A 20,545-nucleotide genomic window follows, 5' to 3' on the forward strand; every position below is an offset into this window, starting at 1 on the left:
ACGCAGAGAATTCCAACAGGGTACTAACGCACACCGCGCAGAGAATTCCAACAGGGTACTAACGCACGCCACGCAGAGTACTGGAACAGATTACTAATGCACACCACGCAGATAACTGGAAGAGTACTAACGCACACCACGCAGAGTACTGGAACGGAGTACTAACGCACACCACGCAGAGTACTCGAACAGGGTACTAACGCACACCACGTAGAGTCCTCGAACAGGGTACTAACGCACACCATGCAGAGTATTCGAACAGGGTACTAACACAAACCACGCAGAGAATTCCAACAGGGTACTAACGCACACCGCGCAGAGAATTCCAACAGGGTACTAACGCACGCCACGCAGAGTACTGGAACAGATTACTAATGCACACCACGCAGATAACTGGAAGAGTACTAACGCACACCACGCAGAGTACTGGAACGGAGTACTAACGCACACCACGCAGAGTACTCGAACAGGGTACTAACGCACACCACGTAGAGTCCTCGAACAGGGTACTAACGCACACCATGCAGAGTATTCGAACAGGGTACTAACACAAACCACTCAGAGTACTGCAACAGAGTACTAATGCACACCAGAGTACTGACGCATGCCACGCAGAGTACTCGAACAGGGTACTAACACCCACCACAGCGTACCAACGCATACCCGCAGAGTACTCGAACAAGGAAGTAACGCACCACGCAGAGTATTCGAACAGAGTACTAACGCACGACATGCAGTGTACTGGAACAGAGTCCTAAATCACACCACGCAGAGTACTGGAACAGGGTACTAACGCACACCACGCAGAGTACTCGAATAGAGTACTAACGCACACCACGCAGAGTACTGGAACAGAGTCCTAAATCACACCACGCAGAGTACTGGAACAGGGTACTAACGCACACCACGCAGAGTACTCGAATAGAGTACTAACGCACACCACGCAGAGTACTGGAACAGAGTCCTAAATCACACCACGCAGAGTACTGGAACAGAGTAGTAATGCATGCCACGCAGAGTACTAAGGCACACCACACAGAGTGCTGGAACAGAGTACTAAGGCACACCACGCAGAGTACTCGAACAGAGTACTAACGCACGCCACGCAGAGTACTGGAACAGATTACTAACGTACGCCACGCAGAGTACTCAAACAAGGAAGTAACACACCACGCAGAGTACTGGAACAGAGTACGAACGCACTCCACGCAGAGTACTGGAACAGTGTACGAACGCACTCCACGCAGAGTACTGGAACAGATTACTAACGCACGCCCTGCAGAGTACTCGAACAGAGCACTAACAAGCACCACGCAGAGTATTCGAACAAGGTACTAACACACACCACGCAGAGTACTCGAACAGGGTACTAACACACACCACGCAGAGTACTCGAATAGGGTACTAACGCACACCACGCAGAGTAATGGAACAGAGTACTAACGCACTCCATGCAGAATACTGGAACAGGGTACTAACGCACGCCACGCAGAGTACTCGAACAGGGTACTAACGCACGCCACGCAGAGTACTGGAACAGAGTACTAACGCACGCCACGGAGAGTACTCGAACAGAGCACTAACGCACGCCACGCAGAGTACTACAACAGAGTACTACAACAGAGTACTAACGCACTCCACGCAGAGTACTGGAACAGAGTACTAACGCACACCACGCAGATAACTGGAACAGAGTACTAACGCACACCACGCAGAGTACTGGAAGAGAGTACTAACGCACACCACGCAGAGTACTCGAACAGGGTACTAACGCACACCACGTAGAGTCCTCGAACAGGGTACTAACACACACCATGCAGAGTATTCGAACAGGGTACTAACACAAACCACTCAGAGTACTAATGCACACCACAGAGTACCGACGCACGCCACGCAGAGTACTAACACCCACCAGAGTACCAACGCATACCCGCAGAGTACTCGCACAAGGAAGTAACGCACCACGCAGAGTATTCGAACAGAGTACTAACGCACACCATGCAGAGTACTCGAGCAAGGAAGTAACACCAGAGTACTGGAACAGAGTACTAATGCACACCACGCAGAGTACTGACGCATGCCACGCAGAGTACTGGAACAGAGTACTAACGCACGCCACGCAAAGTGCTCGAACAGGGTACTAACACCCACCAGAGTACCAACACACACCCGCAGAGAACTCGAACAAGAAACTAACGCAGACCACGCGAACAGGGTACTAACGCACACCAAGCAGCATAATCGAACAGAGTACTAACGCACACCACGCAGACTACTGGAACAGGGTACTAACGCACACCACGCAGAGAATTCCAACAGGGTACTAACGCACACCGCGCAGAGAATTCCAACAGGGTACTAACGCACGCCACGCAGAGTACTGGAACAGATTACTAATGCACACCACGCAGATAACTGGAAGAGTACTAACGCACACCACGCAGAGTACTGGAACGGAGTACTAACGCACACCACGCAGAGTACTCGAACAGGGTACTAACGCACACCACGTAGAGTCCTCGAACAGGGTACTAACGCACACCATGCAGAGTATTCGAACAGGGTACTAACACAAACCACGCAGAGAATTCCAACAGGGTACTAACGCACACCGCGCAGAGAATTCCAACAGGGTACTAACGCACGCCACGCAGAGTACTGGAACAGATTACTAATGCACACCACGCAGATAACTGGAAGAGTACTAACGCACACCACGCAGAGTACTGGAACGGAGTACTAACGCACACCACGCAGAGTACTCGAACAGGGTACTAACGCACACCACGTAGAGTCCTCGAACAGGGTACTAACGCACACCATGCAGAGTATTCGAACAGGGTACTAACACAAACCACTCAGAGTACTGCAACAGAGTACTAATGCACACCAGAGTACTGACGCATGCCACGCAGAGTACTCGAACAGGGTACTAACACCCACCACAGCGTACCAACGCATACCCGCAGAGTACTCGAACAAGGAAGTAACGCACCACGCAGAGTATTCGAACAGAGTACTAACGCACGACATGCAGTGTACTGGAACAGAGTCCTAAATCACACCACGCAGAGTACTGGAACAGGGTACTAACGCACACCACGCAGAGTACTCGAATAGAGTACTAACGCACACCACGCAGAGTACTGGAACAGAGTCCTAAATCACACCACGCAGAGTACTGGAACAGGGTACTAACGCACACCACGCAGAGTACTCGAATAGAGTACTAACGCACACCACGCAGAGTACTGGAACAGAGTCCTAAATCACACCACGCAGAGTACTGGAACAGAGTAGTAATGCATGCCACGCAGAGTACTAAGGCACACCACACAGAGTGCTGGAACAGAGTACTAAGGCACACCACGCAGAGTACTCGAACAGAGTACTAACGCACGCCACGCAGAGTACTGGAACAGATTACTAACGTACGCCACGCAGAGTACTCAAACAAGGAAGTAACACACCACGCAGAGTACTGGAACAGAGTACGAACGCACTCCACGCAGAGTACTGGAACAGAGTACTAACGCACGCCCTGCAGAGTACTCGAACAGAGCACTAACAAGCACCACGCAGAGTATTCGAACAAGGTACTAACACACACCACGCAGAGTACTCGAACAGGGTACTAACACACACCACGCAGAGTACTCGAATAGGGTACTAACGCACACCACGCAGAGTAATGGAACAGAGTACTAACGCACTCCATGCAGAATACTGGAACAGGGTACTAACGCACGCCACGCAGAGTACTCGAACAGGGTACTAACGCACGCCACGCAGAGTACTGGAACAGAGTACTAACGCACGCCACGGAGAGTACTCGAACAGAGCACTAACGCACGCCACGCAGAGTACTACAACAGAGTACTACAACAGAGTACTAACGCACTCCACGCAGAGTACTGGAACAGAGTACTAACGCACACCACGCAGATAACTGGAACAGAGTACTAACGCACACCACGCAGAGTACTGGAAGAGAGTACTAACGCACACCACGCAGAGTACTCGAACAGGGTACTAACGCACACCACGTAGAGTCCTCGAACAGGGTACTAACACACACCATGCAGAGTATTCGAACAGGGTACTAACACAAACCACTCAGAGTACTGCAGAGTACTAATGCACACCACAGAGTACCGACGCACGCCACGCAGAGTACTAACACCCACCAGAGTACCAACGCATACCCGCAGAGTACTCGAACAAGGAAGTAACGCACCACGCAGAGTATTCGAACAGAGTACTAACGCACGCCATGCAGAGTACTCGAGCAAGGAAGTAACACCACGCAGAGTACTGGAAGAGAGTACTAATGCACACCACGCAGAGTACTGGAACAGGGTACTAACGCACACCACGCAGAGTACTGGAACAGAGTACTAATGCATGCCACGCAGAGTGCTAAGGCACGCCACGCAGAGTACTGGAACAGATTACTAACGTACGCCACGCAGAGTACTGGAACAGAGTACTAACGCACACTACGCAGAGTACTCGAACAGGTAATAACGCATACCACGCAGAGTACTGGAACAGAGTACTAACACAAACCACGCAGAGTACTGCAACAGAGTACTAATGCACACCACACCGAGTACTGACGCATGCCACGCAGAGTACTGGAACAGAGTATTAACGCACACCACGCAGAGTACTCCAACAGGGTACTAACACCCACCACAGAGTACCAACGTATACCCGCAGAGTACTCGAACAAGGAAGTCACGCACCACGCAGAGTACTCGAACAGAGTACTAACGCACGCCATGCAGAGTACTGGAACAGGGTACTAACGCACGCCATGCAGAGTACTCGAGCAAGAGAGTAACACACCACGCAGAGTACTGGAACAGAGTACTAACGCACATCACGCAGAGTACTGGAACAGAGTGCTAACACACCACGCAGAGTGACATGAATCAGTCAAAAATACTGAGCGGCCTGCGGGTGGCGCTGTCCATGATGAGTATAAATACTCGGGCATGGGCCCAGCTTGCGCAGGACATTTTTAACAGGAACTAGTGACGGACACAACTAGACCTCCATGTTGAAAAAGAGTCGATTAAAGCTTTAACGCTTAGTCCAAGTGACTAGTAGTTTTCTTATGTCACAGAGTACTAACGCACGCCACGCAGAGTACTCGAACAAGGAACTAACGCACACCACAGAGTACTGGAACAGGGTACTACCGCTCACCACGCAGAGCACTCGAACAGGTAATAACGCACACCACGCAGAGTATTCGAAGTAACACACCACGCAGAGTACTGGAACAGAGTACTAACGCACGCCATGCAGAGGACGCAGAGTACTAACGCACATCACGCAGAGTACTGCAACAGAGTACTAATGCACACCACACCGAGTACTGACGCATGCCACGCAGAGTACTGGAACAGAGTATTAACGCACACCACGCAGAGTACTCCAACAGGGTACTAACACCCACCACAGAGTACCAACGTATACCCGCAGAGTACTCGAACAAGGAAGTAACGCACCACGCAGAGTATTCGAACAGAGTACTAACGCACGCCATGCAGAGTACTCGAGCAAGGAAGTAACACCACGCAGAGTACTGGAACAGAGTACTAACGCACGCCATGCAGAGGACGCAGAGTACTAACGCACATCACGCAGAGTACTGGAACAGTGTACTAATGCACACCACGCAGAGTACTGGAACAGAGTACTAACGCACACCACGCAGAGTACTCGAACAGGGTACTAACGCACACCACCCAGAGTCCTCGAACAGGGTACTAACGCACACCATGCAGAGTATTCGAACAGGGTACTAACACAAACCACACAGAGTACTGCAAGAGTACTAATGCACACCACGTAGAATACTGGAACAGAGTACTAGCGCACACTACGCAGCGTACTCGAACAGGGTACTAACACACACCACGCAGAGTACTGGAACAGGGTACTAACACACCACGCAAAGTACTGGAACAGAGTACTGACGCACTCCACGCAGAGTACTGGAACAGGGTGCTAACGCACACCACGCAGCGTACTGATGCACGCCACGCAGAGTACTGGAACAGAGTACTAATGCACGCCACGCAAAGTACTAAGGCACACCATGCAGTGTACTGGAAGAGTACTAACGCACACCACGCAGAGTGCTCGAACAGAGTACTAACCAACACCACGCAGAGTACTGGAACAGGGTACTAACGCACACCACGCAGAGCACTCGAACAGGGTACTAACACACACCACGCAGAGCACTCGAACAGGGTACTAACACACACCACGCAAAGTACTGGAACAGTGTACTAACACACCACGCAGAGTACGGGAACAGAGTACAAACGCACACCACGCAGAGTACTGGAACAGAGTACAAACGCAGGCCATGCAGAGTACTGGAACAATGTACTAACGCACACTACGCAGAGTACTGGAACAGGGTACTAACACACGCCACGCAGAGTATTCGAACAGAGTACTAACGTGCACCACGCAGCGTATTCGAACAGAGTACCAACGCACGCCATGCAGACTACTCGAACAAGGAAGTAACACCACGCAGAGCACTGGAACAGCGTACTAACGCACGCCATGCAGAGTACTGGAACAGGGTACCAACGCACACTACGCAGAGTACTCGAACAGGTAATAACGCATACCACGCAGAGTACTGGGACAGAGTACTAACGCAGGCCACGCAGAGTACTGGAACAGGTAATAACGCACACCACGCAGAGTACTGGAACAGGGTACTAACACACCACGCAGAGTGACATGAATCAGTCATTCATGAAAGACTTATTAAATAATACTGAGCGGCCGGCGGGTGGTGCTGTCCATGGAGAGTATAAATACTCGGGCACGGGCCCAGCTTGCGCAGGACATTTTTAACAGGAATTAGTGAAGGACACAACTAGACAGCCATGTGTTGTAAAAGAGTTGATTAAAGCTTTAACACTTAGTCCAAGTGACTAGTAGTTTTATGTCACAGAGTACTAACACACGCCACGCAGAGTACTCGAACAAGGAACTAACGCAGAGTACTGGAACAGAGTATCAACAAAAGCCACGCAGAGTACGCGAACAAGGAACTAATGCACACCACGCAGCGTACTCAGAGTACTAACGCACACCACACAGAGTACTCGAACAGAGTACAAACACACACCACGCAGAGTACTCGAACAGGGTACTAACGCACGCCACGCAGACTACTCGAACAGAGTACTAACACACACCATGCAGAGCACTGGAACAGAGTACAAACACACACCACGCAGAGTACTCGAACAGGGTACTAACGCACGCCACGCAGACTACTCGAACAGAGTACTAACACACACCATGCAGAGCACTGGAACAGAGTACTAACGCAGGCCACGCAGAGTACTGGAACAGGGTACTAACACACCACGCAGAGTGACATGAATCAGTCATTCATGAAAGACTTATTAAATAATACTGAGCGGCCAGCGGGTGGTGCTGTCCATGGAGAATATAAATACTCGGGCACGGGCCCAGCTTGTGCAGGACATTTTTAACAGGAATTAGTGAAGAACACAACTAGACAGCCATTTGTTGTAAAAGAGTTGATTAAAGCTTTAATGCTTAGTCCAAGTGACTAGTAGCTTTATGTCACAGAGTACTAACGCACGCCACGCAGAGTACTCGAACAAGGAACTAACGCAGAGTACTGGAACAGAGTATCAACAAAAGCCACGCAGAGTACGCGAACAAGGAACTAACGCACACCACGCAGCGTATTCAGAGTACTAACGCACACCACACAGAGTACTCGAACAGGGTATTAACACACGCCACGCAGACTACGCAGAGTACTAACACACACCACGCAGAGTACTGGAACAGAGTACTAACGCACGCCACACAGTGTACTCGAACAGAGTACAAACACACGCCACGCAGAGTACTCGAACAGAGTACTAACGCACGCCACGCAGAGTACTGGAACAGAGTACTAATGCACACCACGCAGAGTAATGGAACAGGTTAATAACACACCACGCAGAGTACTCGAACAGGGTACTGACGCACACCACGCAGAGTAGTGGAACAGAGTGCTAACGCACGCCACGCAGAGTACTGGAACAGAGTACTAATGCACGCCACGCAGAGTACTAAGGCACACCATGCAGAGTACTGGAAGAGTACTAACGCACGCCACGCAGAGTGCTAGAACAGAGTACTAACCAACACCACGCAGAGTACTCGAACAGAGTACTAACGCACACTATGCAGAGTACTGGAACAGGGTACTAACGCATACCACGCAGAGCACTCGAACAGGGTATTAACACACACCACGCAGAGCACTCAAACAGTGTACTAACACACCACGCAGAGTACGGGAACAGAGTACTAACGCACACCACGCAGAATACTGGAACAGAGTACTAACGCACACCACGCAGAGTACTGGAAGAGTGCAAACGCACACCACGCAGAGTACTCGAACAGAGTACTAACGCACACCATGCAGAGTACTCGAACAGGGTACTAACGCACGCCACGCAGATTACTCGAACAGAGTACTAACGTACTCCACGCAGAGTACTGGAACAGAGTACTAACGTACGCCACGCAGAGCACTGGAACAGAGTACTAACGCACACCACGCAGAGTACTCGAACAGAGTACTAACGCATACCCGCAGAGTACTCAAACAAGGAACACACCACGCAGAGTATTCGAACAGAGTACTAACGCACACCATGCAGAGTACTCGAGCAAGGTACTAATGCACGCCACGTAGAGTACTGGAACAGAGTACTAACGTACGCCACGCAGGGTACTGGAACAGAGTACTAACGCACGCCATGCAGAGTACTGGAACAGGGTAATAATGCACTCCACGCAGAGTACTGGAACAGGGTACTAACACAAACCACGCAGAGTACTCGAACAGGGTAATAACACACCATGCAGAGTACGAACAGGGTACTAACGCTCGCCTTGCAGAGTACTCACACAGGGTACTGAGGCACAACGTGCAGAGTACTACAGTGCATCAGAGTACTAGAGCAGAGCAATGTTCCCTTTAAGCCACGCAGCGCTCTAGAGCCGGCTCACTGGCTTTTAAATGCAAATGTTGCGCATGAGCGGATTTTTGAATGGGCTGTGCAGCCCCCCAAAAATTAGGGGGAACATTGGAGCAGAGTGGTGAAGTGCAAAGTACTAAAACAGCACATGGAGTATTAAAGCACTTAACATAGTAGAGCAGAATTTCAAAGGATATTACGTAGAGTACGAGAGCATATGCCGAGTACTGAAGCACAGCACATAGCATCCTGCAGCTCAGTGCTCAGGCCGGTCGTGCAGTGTATTGAAAGAGTACCAAAGCACATTGTGCAGAGTGCTAAAGTAGCACAGAGTACGACAGCAGAGTATTAAAGATCATGCATTACAGAATAGTGATTCACATTGTGCAGAGTACTAAAGCCCTTCATGCCACGTACTAAAGCCTATTCCAAATGAGTCTCCTGCTAAAAATCCACATTTTATGTTTAATATAGACAAATACAAACCACAAGGGAATGATGCAACATCAGGTTATACCTCCTGCCCCGTTCCCACTTCCCATTGGTTCCAAGCTCCTGGTATCTCTGATGGAGAAAGCGGAGCAGCCAGGATTTTTTTTGTAGGCAAACAATTATTTGGAAATAAATTCAGCCCACAATTTGGCTACAAGGTTAAATTTAATTCAGTCAGAAGGTGAACTTAACATTGGTCGGGGGGGGGTGGAGGGGGGCTGTTCCAAACACAGGCACCTGTTTTCGGCTCGGGGCTGGCAATTGTCCGCGTCTGCCCCAGCGAGCTGCCACCTTTCTCCGCGGTGTCTCAGAGTTCGTGGCCAGGGTTTCAAGAGGTCAAGACTCGCTCTCAGAGGTGGAGCTCTCACGGCTGATTTCAATCTGTAGGGACGGGAGGTTATCTAATCGGCTCTTCTTGTGCGAGCGCTCCTTCTCTCTGATCAGGGCGCCCCAGGCTCGTTGAAGCTCTGTGTCGTCATCCTCGTCTTTCGCCTCCTCCCCTCCCTCCGCCACCACCACCTCTTCCTCCTTCTCCGCATCAGGTTTCTTCTCTGCCTCTTTTTCCGGCGTCTTCTCACGTTTCCCCGGGGCTTTGCCGAGACGACTCCATAAACTTCCTGTTGAGAATAGCGGAATAAAAATCAGCCCCGTGCTTTAGATAAAAAGATTTATTGACAGCCCTGAGAGTACTGAGCCGCAGACCAGAAGGGTCGAGGTCTCAATGCCCTGATTAGCGCCTTTCACAACCTCAGGACGTCCATTGGCTGTAAAGCGCTTTGGAAGTACTTCTGAAGTGTAGTCACTGTTGTAATATAGGAAAATCAGCAGCCAATTTTTACACAGCAAGATGCCAAAATTTGCAATATGATAATGACTAGATAATCTGTTTTAGTGATGTTGGTTGAGGGATAAATATTGACCAGAACACCGGGGAGAACTCAAAATAACAACAGGAAACGCTGGAAAAACTCAGCAGGCAGCATCCGTGGAGAGAGAAACCGAGTCAACGTTTCAGGTCGAAGAGCCTTTGTCAGAACTGGAAAAAAAGCAGGAACAGGGATAGATTTTAAAGCAAGTGGGGGCTGGGAAAAGGGGGAGGGGATGAAAGAACAAAAGGGAAGGTCAGAGATAGGATAGAAAGCGGGAGAGATTGAGAGACACTCAAGGAACAAAGGATGGCTCTAGATGAAGTGTGAATGGCCCTGGCAGAATGAAGGGCAGCTGCCCTGTGGGAGGGAAGAAAAAAGCCCATCGAAAGTGTGGATTAAAAAAAGGGAAAATATATATATGTGATAGGGGCCGAGGTTATGATCTGAAATTGTTGAACACGATTTTGAGTCCAGAGGACTGTAGAGTGCCAAATCGAAAGATCAGGGGCTGTTCTTCGACCAGGGAGAACTACCCTGCTCTTCAAAATAGCACCATGAGATTTTTTACATCCACCCGAGGGGGAAGCCAGGGCCTCAGTTTAACATCTCATCTGAAAGATAGCCCCTCTGACAGTGGAGTGCTCCTTCAGTACTGCCCCTGCGACAGTGCAGCGCTGCCTCAGTACTGCCGCTCCGACAGTGCAGCGCTCCTTCAGTACTGCCCCTCCGACAGTGCAGCGCTCCCTCAGTACTGCCCCTCCGACAGTGCAACGCTCCCTCAGTACTGCCCCTCCGACAGTGCAGCGCTCCCTCAGTACTGCCCCTCCGACAGTGCAGCGCTCCCTCAGTACTGCCCCGCCACAGTGCAGCGCTCCCTCAGTACTGCCCCCGACAGTGCGGCGCTCCCTCAGTACTGCCCCTCCGACAGTGCAGCGCTCCCTCAGTACTGCCCCTCCGACAGTGCAGCACTCCCTCAGTACTGCCCCTCCGACAGTGCGGTGCTCCCTCAGTACTGCCCCGCCAACAGCGCAGCGCTACCTCAGTACTGCCCCTCCAACAGTGCAGCGCTCCCGCAGTACTGCCCCTCTGACAGTGCAGCGCTCCTTCAGTGCGGCGCTCCCTCGGTACTGCCCCTCCGACAGTGCGGCGCTCCCTCAGTACTGCCCCTCGGACAGTGCGGCGCTCCCTCAGTACTGCCCCTCCGACAGTGCGGCGCTCCCTCAGTACTGCCCCTCCGACAGTGCGGCGCTCCCTCAGTACTGCCCCTCCGACAGTGCAGCGCTCCCTCAGTACTGCCCCTCCGACAGTGCAGCGCTCCCTCAGTACTGCCCCTCCGACAGTGCAGCGCTCCCTCAGTACTGCCCCGCCACTGTGCAGCGCTCCCTCAGTACTGCCCCCAACAGTGCGGCGCTCCCTCAGTACTGCCCCTCCGACAGTGCGGCGCTCCCTCAGTACTGCCTCTCCGACAGTGCGGCGCTCCCTCAGTACTGCCCCTCCGACAGTGCGGCGCTCCCTCAGTACTGCCCCTCACCCTCAGTACTGCCCCTCCGACAGTGCGGCGCTCCCTCAGTACTGCCCCTCCGACAGTGCGGCGCTCCCTCAGTACTGCCCCGCCGACAGTGCGGCGCTCCCTCAGTACTGCCCCTCCGACAGTGCGGCGCTCCCTCAGCACTGCCCCTTCGACAGTGCTGCGCTCCCTCAGCACTGCGCTCCCTCAGCACTGCCCCTCCGACAGTGTGGCGCTCCCTCAGTACTGCCCCTCCGACAGTGCAGCGCTCCCTCAGTACTGCCCCGCCACTGTGCAGCGCTCCCTCAGTACTGCCCCCAACAGTGCGGCGCTCCCTCAGTACTGCCCCTCCGACAGTGCAGCGCTCCCTCAGTACTGCCCCTCCGACAGTGCGGCGCTCCCTCAGTACTGCCCCTCCGACAGTGCGGCGCTCCCTCAGTACTGCCCCTCCGACACTGCAGCGCTCCCTCAGTACTGCCCCAACAGCGCAGCGCTCCCTCAGTACTGCCCCTCCGACAGTGCAGCGCTCCCTCAGTACTGCCCCTCCGACAGTGCAGCGCTCCCTCAGTACTGCCCCTCCGACAGTGGAGTGCTCCCTCAGTACTGCCCCTCTGACAGTGCGGCGCTCCCTCAGTACTGCCCCTTCGACAGTGCGGCGCTCCCTCAGCACTGCCCCTCCGACAGCGCGGCTCTCCCTCAGTACTGCCCCTTCGACAGTGCAGTGCTCCCTCAGTAATGCCCCTCCGACAGTGCAGCGCTCCCTCAGTACGGCCCCTCCGACAGTGCAGCGCTCCCTCAGCACTGCCCCTTCGACAGTGCGGCGCTCTCAGTACTGCCCCTCCCAGCACTGCCCCTTCGACAGTGCGGCGCTCCCTCAGTATTGCCCCTCTGACAGTGCGGCACTCCCTCAGTACTGCCCTTCCGACAGTGCGGCGCTCCCTCAGTACAGCCCCTCCGACAGTGCAGCGCTCCCTCAGTACAGCCCCTCCGACAGTGCAGCGCTCCCTCAGTACTGCCCCTCCGACTATGCGACACTCACTCAGTACTGCCCCTGACAGTGCGGTGCTCCTTCAGTACTGACCCTCCGACTATATGTGGCGCTCCCTCAGCACTGCCCCTCCGACTATGCGGCGCTCTCTCAGTACTGCCCCTCCCAGCTCTGCCCCTTTGACGGTGCAGCGCTCCCTCAGTACTGTGCCTCCGATAGTGCAGCGCTCCCTCAGTACTGCCCCTCCGACAGTGCGGCGCTCCCTCAGTACTGCCCCTTCGACAGTGCGGCGCTCCCTCAGTACTGCCCCTTCGACAGTGCGGCGCTCCCTCAGTACTGCCCCTTCGGCAGTGCGGCGCTCCCTCAGCACTGCCCCTCCGACAGTGCGGCTCTCCCTCAGTATTGCCCCTCCGACAGTGCGGCGCTCCCTCAGTACTGCCCCTCCGACAGTGCGGCGCTCCCTCAGTACTGCCCCTCCGACAGTGCGGCGCTCCCTCAGTACTGCCCCTCCGACAGTGCGGCGCTCCCTCAGTACTGCCCCTCCGACAGTGCGGCGCTCCCTCAGTACTGCCCCTCCGACAGTGCGGCGCTCCCTCAGTACTGCCCCTCCGACAGTGCGGCGCTCCCTCAGTACTGCCCCTCCGACAGTGCGGCGCTCCTTCAGTACTGACCCTCTGACTATGTGGCGCTCCCTCAGCACTGCTCCTTCGACAGTGCGGCACTCTCTCAGTACTGCCCCTCCCAGCACAGCGCTCCCTCAGTATTGCCCCGACAGTGCGGCACTCCCTTAGTACTGCCCCTCCGACAGTGCGGCGCTCCCTCAGTACTGCCCCTCTGACAGTGCGGCACTCTCTCAGCACTGCCCCTTCTACAGTGCGGCGCTCTCTCAGCACTGCACTAGGCATGTCTGACAACAGGGGACGACGGTAAGATCAGCCCAACTGCATGCTGCAGCGCCCCCTGCTGGAAAGTCTGGGGATGTCAGCACAGAACAGGATGGGGCACAGTTGTGATGCCCCCCCCACAGCCAAAGAGCCGCCCGGACACTTGCTTTCCAGGTCTCACACATGACGAAAGGCCCCAATTGTGACGTACAAGGAGGTGGCCGGGGCTTGTGGAACTGAGTCCCTAAGCTATGTGCAGTGGGGTACCTGGGCTCGAGTCTCTGGAGTGGGGCTCGAACCCACCACCTTCTGACTGAGGTACGAGTGCGCTGCCCATTAAGCCACAGCTGGGGAGGGGAATAGGAGTCAGGATATCACCAAGTTTCTCTCTGTCCAATGACTCCTGTTGGGATATCAGGCATGACTGTGGTCTTACTCATCTGAGTGAATGCCAGAACAGTCTCGAGGGGCTCAATGGCTGACTGGTTCCTTTGCTCCTCTATATCCTCCCCCAACACCTCACTGACTGGCCGCGCACACAACCGCTCACTTGGCTGAGGTGGGGGTGGGGCAGCTGGCACTGTCTGAGGGGGAGGGGGAATCTCCTAAACACCCACCAGTTTTCTTGCCCTTGTCGGATGTGAAGCTCCTGCTCTCCTGTTTGGGAATCCCCAGCCTGCTGTGGACGTCTGTCTGTGGCTCTCGCCGGGTGACGGAGGCGCTGCCGGTCTGTGGGGAGTGCGGTCTCTTCCCCAGCCGCTGCCGGACACCTGGAGCCAACATAGGAGAAGCACATGGTCAGTCAAAGGTGCAGAGCATCCCACAATGGGCACCGCGTGTCAGCATCAAACTGTTGGACAAACAGGTCACCTGCCTGGTGTCACACTGAATCACACAGCACCGAAGGAGGCCATTCGGCCCATCGTGCCTGTGCCGGCTCTTTGGGAGAGCTCTCCAATTAGTCCCACTCCCCCGCTCTTTCCTCGTAGTCATGCAAATTTATCCCCTTCAAGTATTTATCTCATTCCCTTTTGAAAGTTACTATTGAATCTGCTTCCACCGCCCTTTCAGGCAGCGCATTCCAGATCACAGCAACTCGCTGTGTAAAAATTCTCATCTCCGCTCTGGTTCTTTTGTCAATCACCTTAAATTTGTGTCCTCTGGTTACCGACCCTCCTGGGAACATTTTCTCCTTATTCACTATCAAAAACCTTCATGAACACCTCTATTAAATTTCCACTTAACCTTATCTGCTCTAAAGAGAACAAGCCCAGCTTCTCCAGTCCGTACACATAACTAAAGTTTCTAAAAATGGCTTTAAATTGATTTCTCTCCCAAATGCGAGGGGTTTGCGGGACAGTTTCAGTTTTATAGTATCACACAGATTAAAAACCGAAGCAGCAACATCAGCATCCAAAATACAAACAGAAAATGCTGACAACAGACAGGCTGCTGGGCGTGGTGTATTCCCTGCCCTAAGTGTTGCTCTAAGCAGGCCGGAGTTTGGTAGGGGAGCGGGTGTGTATCGGTACCGGTACCAGTGCCGGTGACGGAGCTGCTGCCCGCTCCAGCTCCCGCGGGCAGCTGCCTCTCCGCCAGCTGCCGTTTCTCCTCCAGCAGCAGCCGCACGTCTGACACCTTCTCCGTCGAGAACCTGGCTCCGATCCGGTTCCTCACATTGCTAGACACAATCGTCGTGTTTGCTTCTGGCTTTATCGAGTTCCTAGAGGAGAGAGGGCAATAATCATTTTAAAAAACACAATCAGTGGAGGAGCTCGGCAAACGCTTCAGACTAACAGCTCTATCCAGCCCCGGACACACCCCACCTGGAGCACTGCCTTCAGTTCAGGGCCCCGCACCTCAGGAAAGATATATTGGCCTTGGAGGGGGAGCCGCGCAGACTCACCAGATCGATACCCGGGGCTAAAAGGGTTAAATGAGGACAGGTTGCACAGACTGGGCTTGTATTCCCTGGAGTTTAGAAGATTAAGGGGTGATCGAATCGAGGTGTTTAAGATGATTAAAGGAGTTGATCGGATCGATAGAGAGAAACTATTTCCTCTGGTGGGGGGAGTCCAGAACAAGGGGGCAGAACCTTAAAATTAGAGCCAGGCCGTTCAGGGGTGATGTCGGGAAGCACTTCTTCACACAAAGGGTGGTGGAAATCTGGAACTCTCTCCCCCAAAAGGCTGTTGAGGCTGGGGGTCAATTGAAAATTTCAAAACTGAGACTGACAGATTTTTACGATAGCAAAATACTGCAGATGTTGGAAATCCGAAATAACAACAGAAAATGCTGGAAAAACTCAGCGGGCCAGGCAACATCCGTGGAGAGAAATTTGAGTTGACGTTTCGGGTCGAACCCTTCTTCAAAACTGAAAAGAAAAGAAAATAGATCGAAGGCAGGGCTGCGATCGGACAAAAGAATTAAAAGAAACAAAAGAAGTAAAAGAGACAATAAAAGGTATTCGAAGCTAGACGAGATGGTGATAGGCTGAGATTAGGTGTGAAGTGTACTGGCAGGGCAAGAGATAGCTGCCAGGTGTGAGAGAGAAACAAAAGGAATGGGGGGGGGGGAAAGGAGTGGAAAAATTACAAGTAAAAATGTAATAGGGGCCGAGGTTATGATCTGAAATTGTTGAACTCGACATTGAGTCCGGAAGGCTGCAAAGTGCCTAATCGGAAGATGAGGTGCTGTTCCTCGAGTTTACATTGAGCTTCCGTGGAACAATACAAGAGGCCGAGGACAGTGAGGTCTGAGTGGGAATGGAGCGGAGAATTAAAGTGACAGGCGACCGGAAGCTCGGGGTCACCCTTATGGACTGAACGGAGGTGTTCCGCAAAGCGGTCACCCAATCTGCGTTTGGTCTCCCCAATGTAGAGGAGACCGCATCGTGAGCAGCGAATACAGTATACTAGATTGCGAGAAGTACAAGTAAATCGCTGTTTCACCTGGAAGGGGTGTTTGGGTCCCTGGACAGTGGGAAGGGGGGAGGTATAGGGGCAGGTGTTACATCTCCTCCGCTTGCATGGGAAGGTGCCAGGCGAAGGGGAAGGGCTGTTGGGGGTGATAGAGGAGTGGACTAGGGTGTCTCGGAGGGAGCGGTCCCTACGGAATGCTGAAAGGGGAGGGGAAGATACGTTTGGTGGTGGGATCACTTTGGAGGTAGCGGAAATGCCGGAGGATGATCCGTTGAATGTGGAGGCTGGTGGGGTGAAAGGTGAGGACAAGGGGAACCCTATTGTGGTTCCGGGAGGGAGGGGCAGGGGTGAGGGCAGAAGTGCGGGAGATCGAACTGACACAGTCGAGGGCAGTGTCAACCACGGTAGAGGGGAATCCTCGGTTGCGGAAAAAGGAAGACATGTCTGAAGCACTGGTGTGGAAGGTGGCATCGTCGGAGCAGATACGGCGGAGACGGAGAAACTGGGAGAATGGAATAGAGTCCTTACAGGAATATTCACTACAAGCCCACTGACTCCCACAACTACCTGGACTACACTTCCTCCCACCCCGCTTCCTGTAAGGACTCTATTCCATCTCATCTAGCTTCGAATACCTTTTATTGTCTCTTTTACTTCTTTTGTTTCTTTTAATTCTTTTGTCCGATCGCAGCCCTGCCTTCGATCTATTTTCTTTTCCTTCCAGTTTTGAAGAAGGGTTCGACCCGAAACGTCAACTCAAATTTCTCTCCACGGATGTTGCCTGACCTGCTGAGTTTTTCCAGCATTTTCTGTTGTTATTACTGACAGATTTTTGTTGGGTAAGGATAGCAAGGGGTATGGAACCAAGCGGGGAGATGGAGTTAAGATGCAGATCAGCCATGATCTGATTGAATGGTGGAGCAGGCTCGAGGGGCCGAATGGCCTCCTGTTCCTAATGGAATTCAGTCGACAATAGAGCGCTTCACAGCCAGAGCTCGGTCCCAGTGCAGGCGGCCGGGTGTGCTGGTAGATAACAGGTGCCACAGGAGACTGACTAACACAACACTCGGGAGTGATTCCGATATTCCCTGGCCAGTGGAGTATGCAGCAAGATTGAAGCAATACAACTACTGCAACTTAGAATCACACAGTACAGGAGGCCATTCGGCCCATCATGCCTGTGCCGGCTCTTTGAAAGAGCTCTCCAATTAGTCCCACTCCCCCGCTCTTTCCCCACAGCCCTGTGAATTTCTCCTTTTTCTCCTATTTATCCAATTCCCTTTTGAAAGTTACTATTGAATCTGCTTCCACCGCCCTTTCAGGCAGCGCGTTCCAGATCACAACAACTCGCTGGGCCAAACAAAACTCCCCTCGTCTCCCCTCTGGTTCTTTTGCCAATCACCTTCAATCTGTGTCCTCTGGTTACCGACCCTCCTGCCACTGGAAATAATTTCTCCTTATTTACTCCATCAGAACCCTTCATGACTTTGATCACCTCTATTAAATCTCCCCTTAGTCTTCTCTGCTTTAAGGAGAGCAACACCCCAGGTTGTCCAGTCTCTCCACGTAACTGAAGTCCCTCATCCCTGGTACCATTCCAGTAAATCTGTTCTTGCACCCTCTCTAAGACCTTGACATCCTTTCTCAAGAATTGGACACAATACGCCAGCTGAGGCCTAACCAGTGTTTTATAAAGGTTTAGCACAACTTCCTTGCTTTTGTACTCTGCCTCTATTTATAAAGACAAGGATCCCGTATGTTTTTTTAACAGCCTTCTCAACTTGTCCTGCCACCTTCAAAGATTTCTGTACATTCACCCCCAGGTCTCTCTCTTCCTGCACCCCCTTTAAAATTACACCATTTAGTTTGTATTGCCTCTCCTCATTCTCCCTGCCAAAATACTAATTTCCTTCTAATCACCACCCAGTGGTTGCTGCTGGACAGTGGGGGCACTGGGCGAGGAGCAGTTGATGCCCTCCAGCCCATCACAAGGCCGGGCGACTCTCACTGTTCAGAGAGAGGGCACTTCGGTAATCATCAACGCAGCAAGGAGTCATTGCCTTCAGGAGAGGAGGGGGGAAGCTCAGGGTGTTTGGGGAACGCCCACCTAATAGTCTTTAGCCGGGCCTCCACCTCGTCTGCATACATGGTCATCTTCAGACTCTTCTTGGGCGATGGCATCGAGATCATCTTCAGCTCCAGATCATAGTCCATCTCGTCGGAGTCCGAACCCCGGGGGCTGAAGTGCCCTCCCGTGCGACTCTCATTGCGATATTCCACCACCACCCTGTCATCTGCCTCCATATCCTGCTCCGCTTCATCCTCGTCCTCATCCTCCTCCTGGATCGGCTCCTCGGGAACGTTCCCCAGACCTGCCAACAATGAAACGCATCAGCCCGGCATCGAGCATAGCCCAAAGCCTTCGACAAGTGAGTTACGATGGTAAATCAGCCACACCCTGGTCCGCTCCTCAATCATCCCCAGCACCCCTTCCCACGGCACCTTCCCCTTCCCTCGGCACCTTCCCCTCCCCACGGCACCTACCCCTCCCCACGGCACCTTCCCCTTCCCACGGCACCTTCCCGTGCAAGCACAGGAGATGCAACACCTACCCCTTTTACCTCCTCCCTTCCCACTGTCCAGGGCTCCAAACACTCCTTCCAGGTGAAAGAATGATTTACTTGTACTTCTTTCAATCTAGTATACTGTATTCGCTGCTCACGATGCGGTCTCCTCTACATTGGGGAGACCAAACGCAGATTGGGTGCCCGCTTTGCAGAACACCTCAGTTCAGTCCGCAAGCGTGATCCCGAGCTTCCGGTCGCCTGTCACTTTAATTCTCCACTCCACTCCCACTCTGTCCTCGGCCTCCTACACTGTTCTAATGATGCTCAACGTAAGCTCGAGGAACATCACCTCATTTTTTGATTTGGCACTTTACAGCCTTCTGGGCTCAACAACTTTAGATCTTGACCACCGCTCCCATTTTCTCACGGACATTCTGTAAACATTTACACCTCCTCTGGACCCATCTTTTGTTTCTTTATCACTTCCTTGCACCATCATCTCTTTTGTCATTTAATCACTCCTGCCCTCTAAAACATTGTGCTATTCCTGTCCCCTTTCCCCGGCTCTGGGCTTGCTTAAAAACTGTTCCTCTCTAACATCTTCCAGTTCTGATGAAAGGCCATCGATCTGCAACGCTAACTCTCTCTCTTCACAGATACACCCGCACAACTCTGCTGCGATTCCCCCGCCCGCATCCAAGCTTCCAGCCCGCTCGAATACCGACTAACCGGAATGATGGTGCTTGTAACGTGATGCCAGCCCCACGTCATCTGGCAGGAAGGTCTTTTTCTTCAGGACGTCCCGCTGGATCCGTCGCGCGTGATACCGCCGCTTCCTGTGGAAAGGCAACGTTACCAAATCAGCAGCAAGCCAGGGCTTCGTGCAACAATGCACAGAAAGAACCAGGCTGATTCTCAGCGTCTACAGTGAAAGGAGGTCCTCGTTGGCCTCCAGAACTGTCAGTTTGGTTTGCCTGTGCGCCAGGAAGCTACACCGAGGGGGTGCCGCCCTTCAGATGAGATGTTAAACTGAGGCCTCAACTGCCTGCTCAGGTGGATGTCAATGATCCCATGGCATTATTTGAAGAGGAGCAGGGAGTTGGGCTGGTGCCTTGGCCAACATTCCTCCCTCAACCAACACCACCAAAAACAGATCATTCATCACGAGTTCAAATCCCAGCACAGCTTTTCGAGATTTAAAATTCAGTTGAAAAAAATCTGGAAATAAAAAGCTGAGGTCAGTAAAATTGACCAT

General features: G+C 52.7%; 1 protein-coding gene across 2 annotated transcripts in view; it reads right to left on the reverse strand.

Moving 5' to 3' along the window:
* Positions 1–9,706: 9,706 nt before the first annotated feature.
* Positions 9,707–20,545, reverse strand: part of ncbp3 (nuclear cap binding subunit 3) — a 39,250-nt gene continuing 28,411 nt past the window's right edge. Inside the window, exons 9-13 of one of the 2 annotated variants that reach the window (XM_085964624.1) lie at positions 20,020–20,126; positions 18,831–19,095; positions 15,341–15,525; positions 14,420–14,572; positions 9,707–10,171 (exon numbers count right to left, since the gene is read on the reverse strand). In XM_085964624.1, the coding sequence (XP_085820750.1) occupies positions 9,891–10,171; positions 14,420–14,572; positions 15,341–15,525; positions 18,831–19,095; positions 20,020–20,126 (991 nt within the window). In that variant the 3' untranslated portion in view covers positions 9,707–9,890. Of the gene's footprint in view, positions 10,172–14,419; positions 14,573–15,334; positions 15,526–18,830; positions 19,096–20,019; positions 20,127–20,545 lie in introns of both variants that reach the window. The other variant, XM_085964623.1, reaches the window with a different exon arrangement.

The sequence above is a fragment of the Somniosus microcephalus genome, chromosome 22 (genome assembly GCF_052327205.1).
Source record: "Somniosus microcephalus isolate GS21.2 chromosome 22, FLI_Smic_1.0, whole genome shotgun sequence".
NCBI lineage: Eukaryota > Metazoa > Chordata > Chondrichthyes > Squaliformes > Somniosidae > Somniosus > Somniosus microcephalus.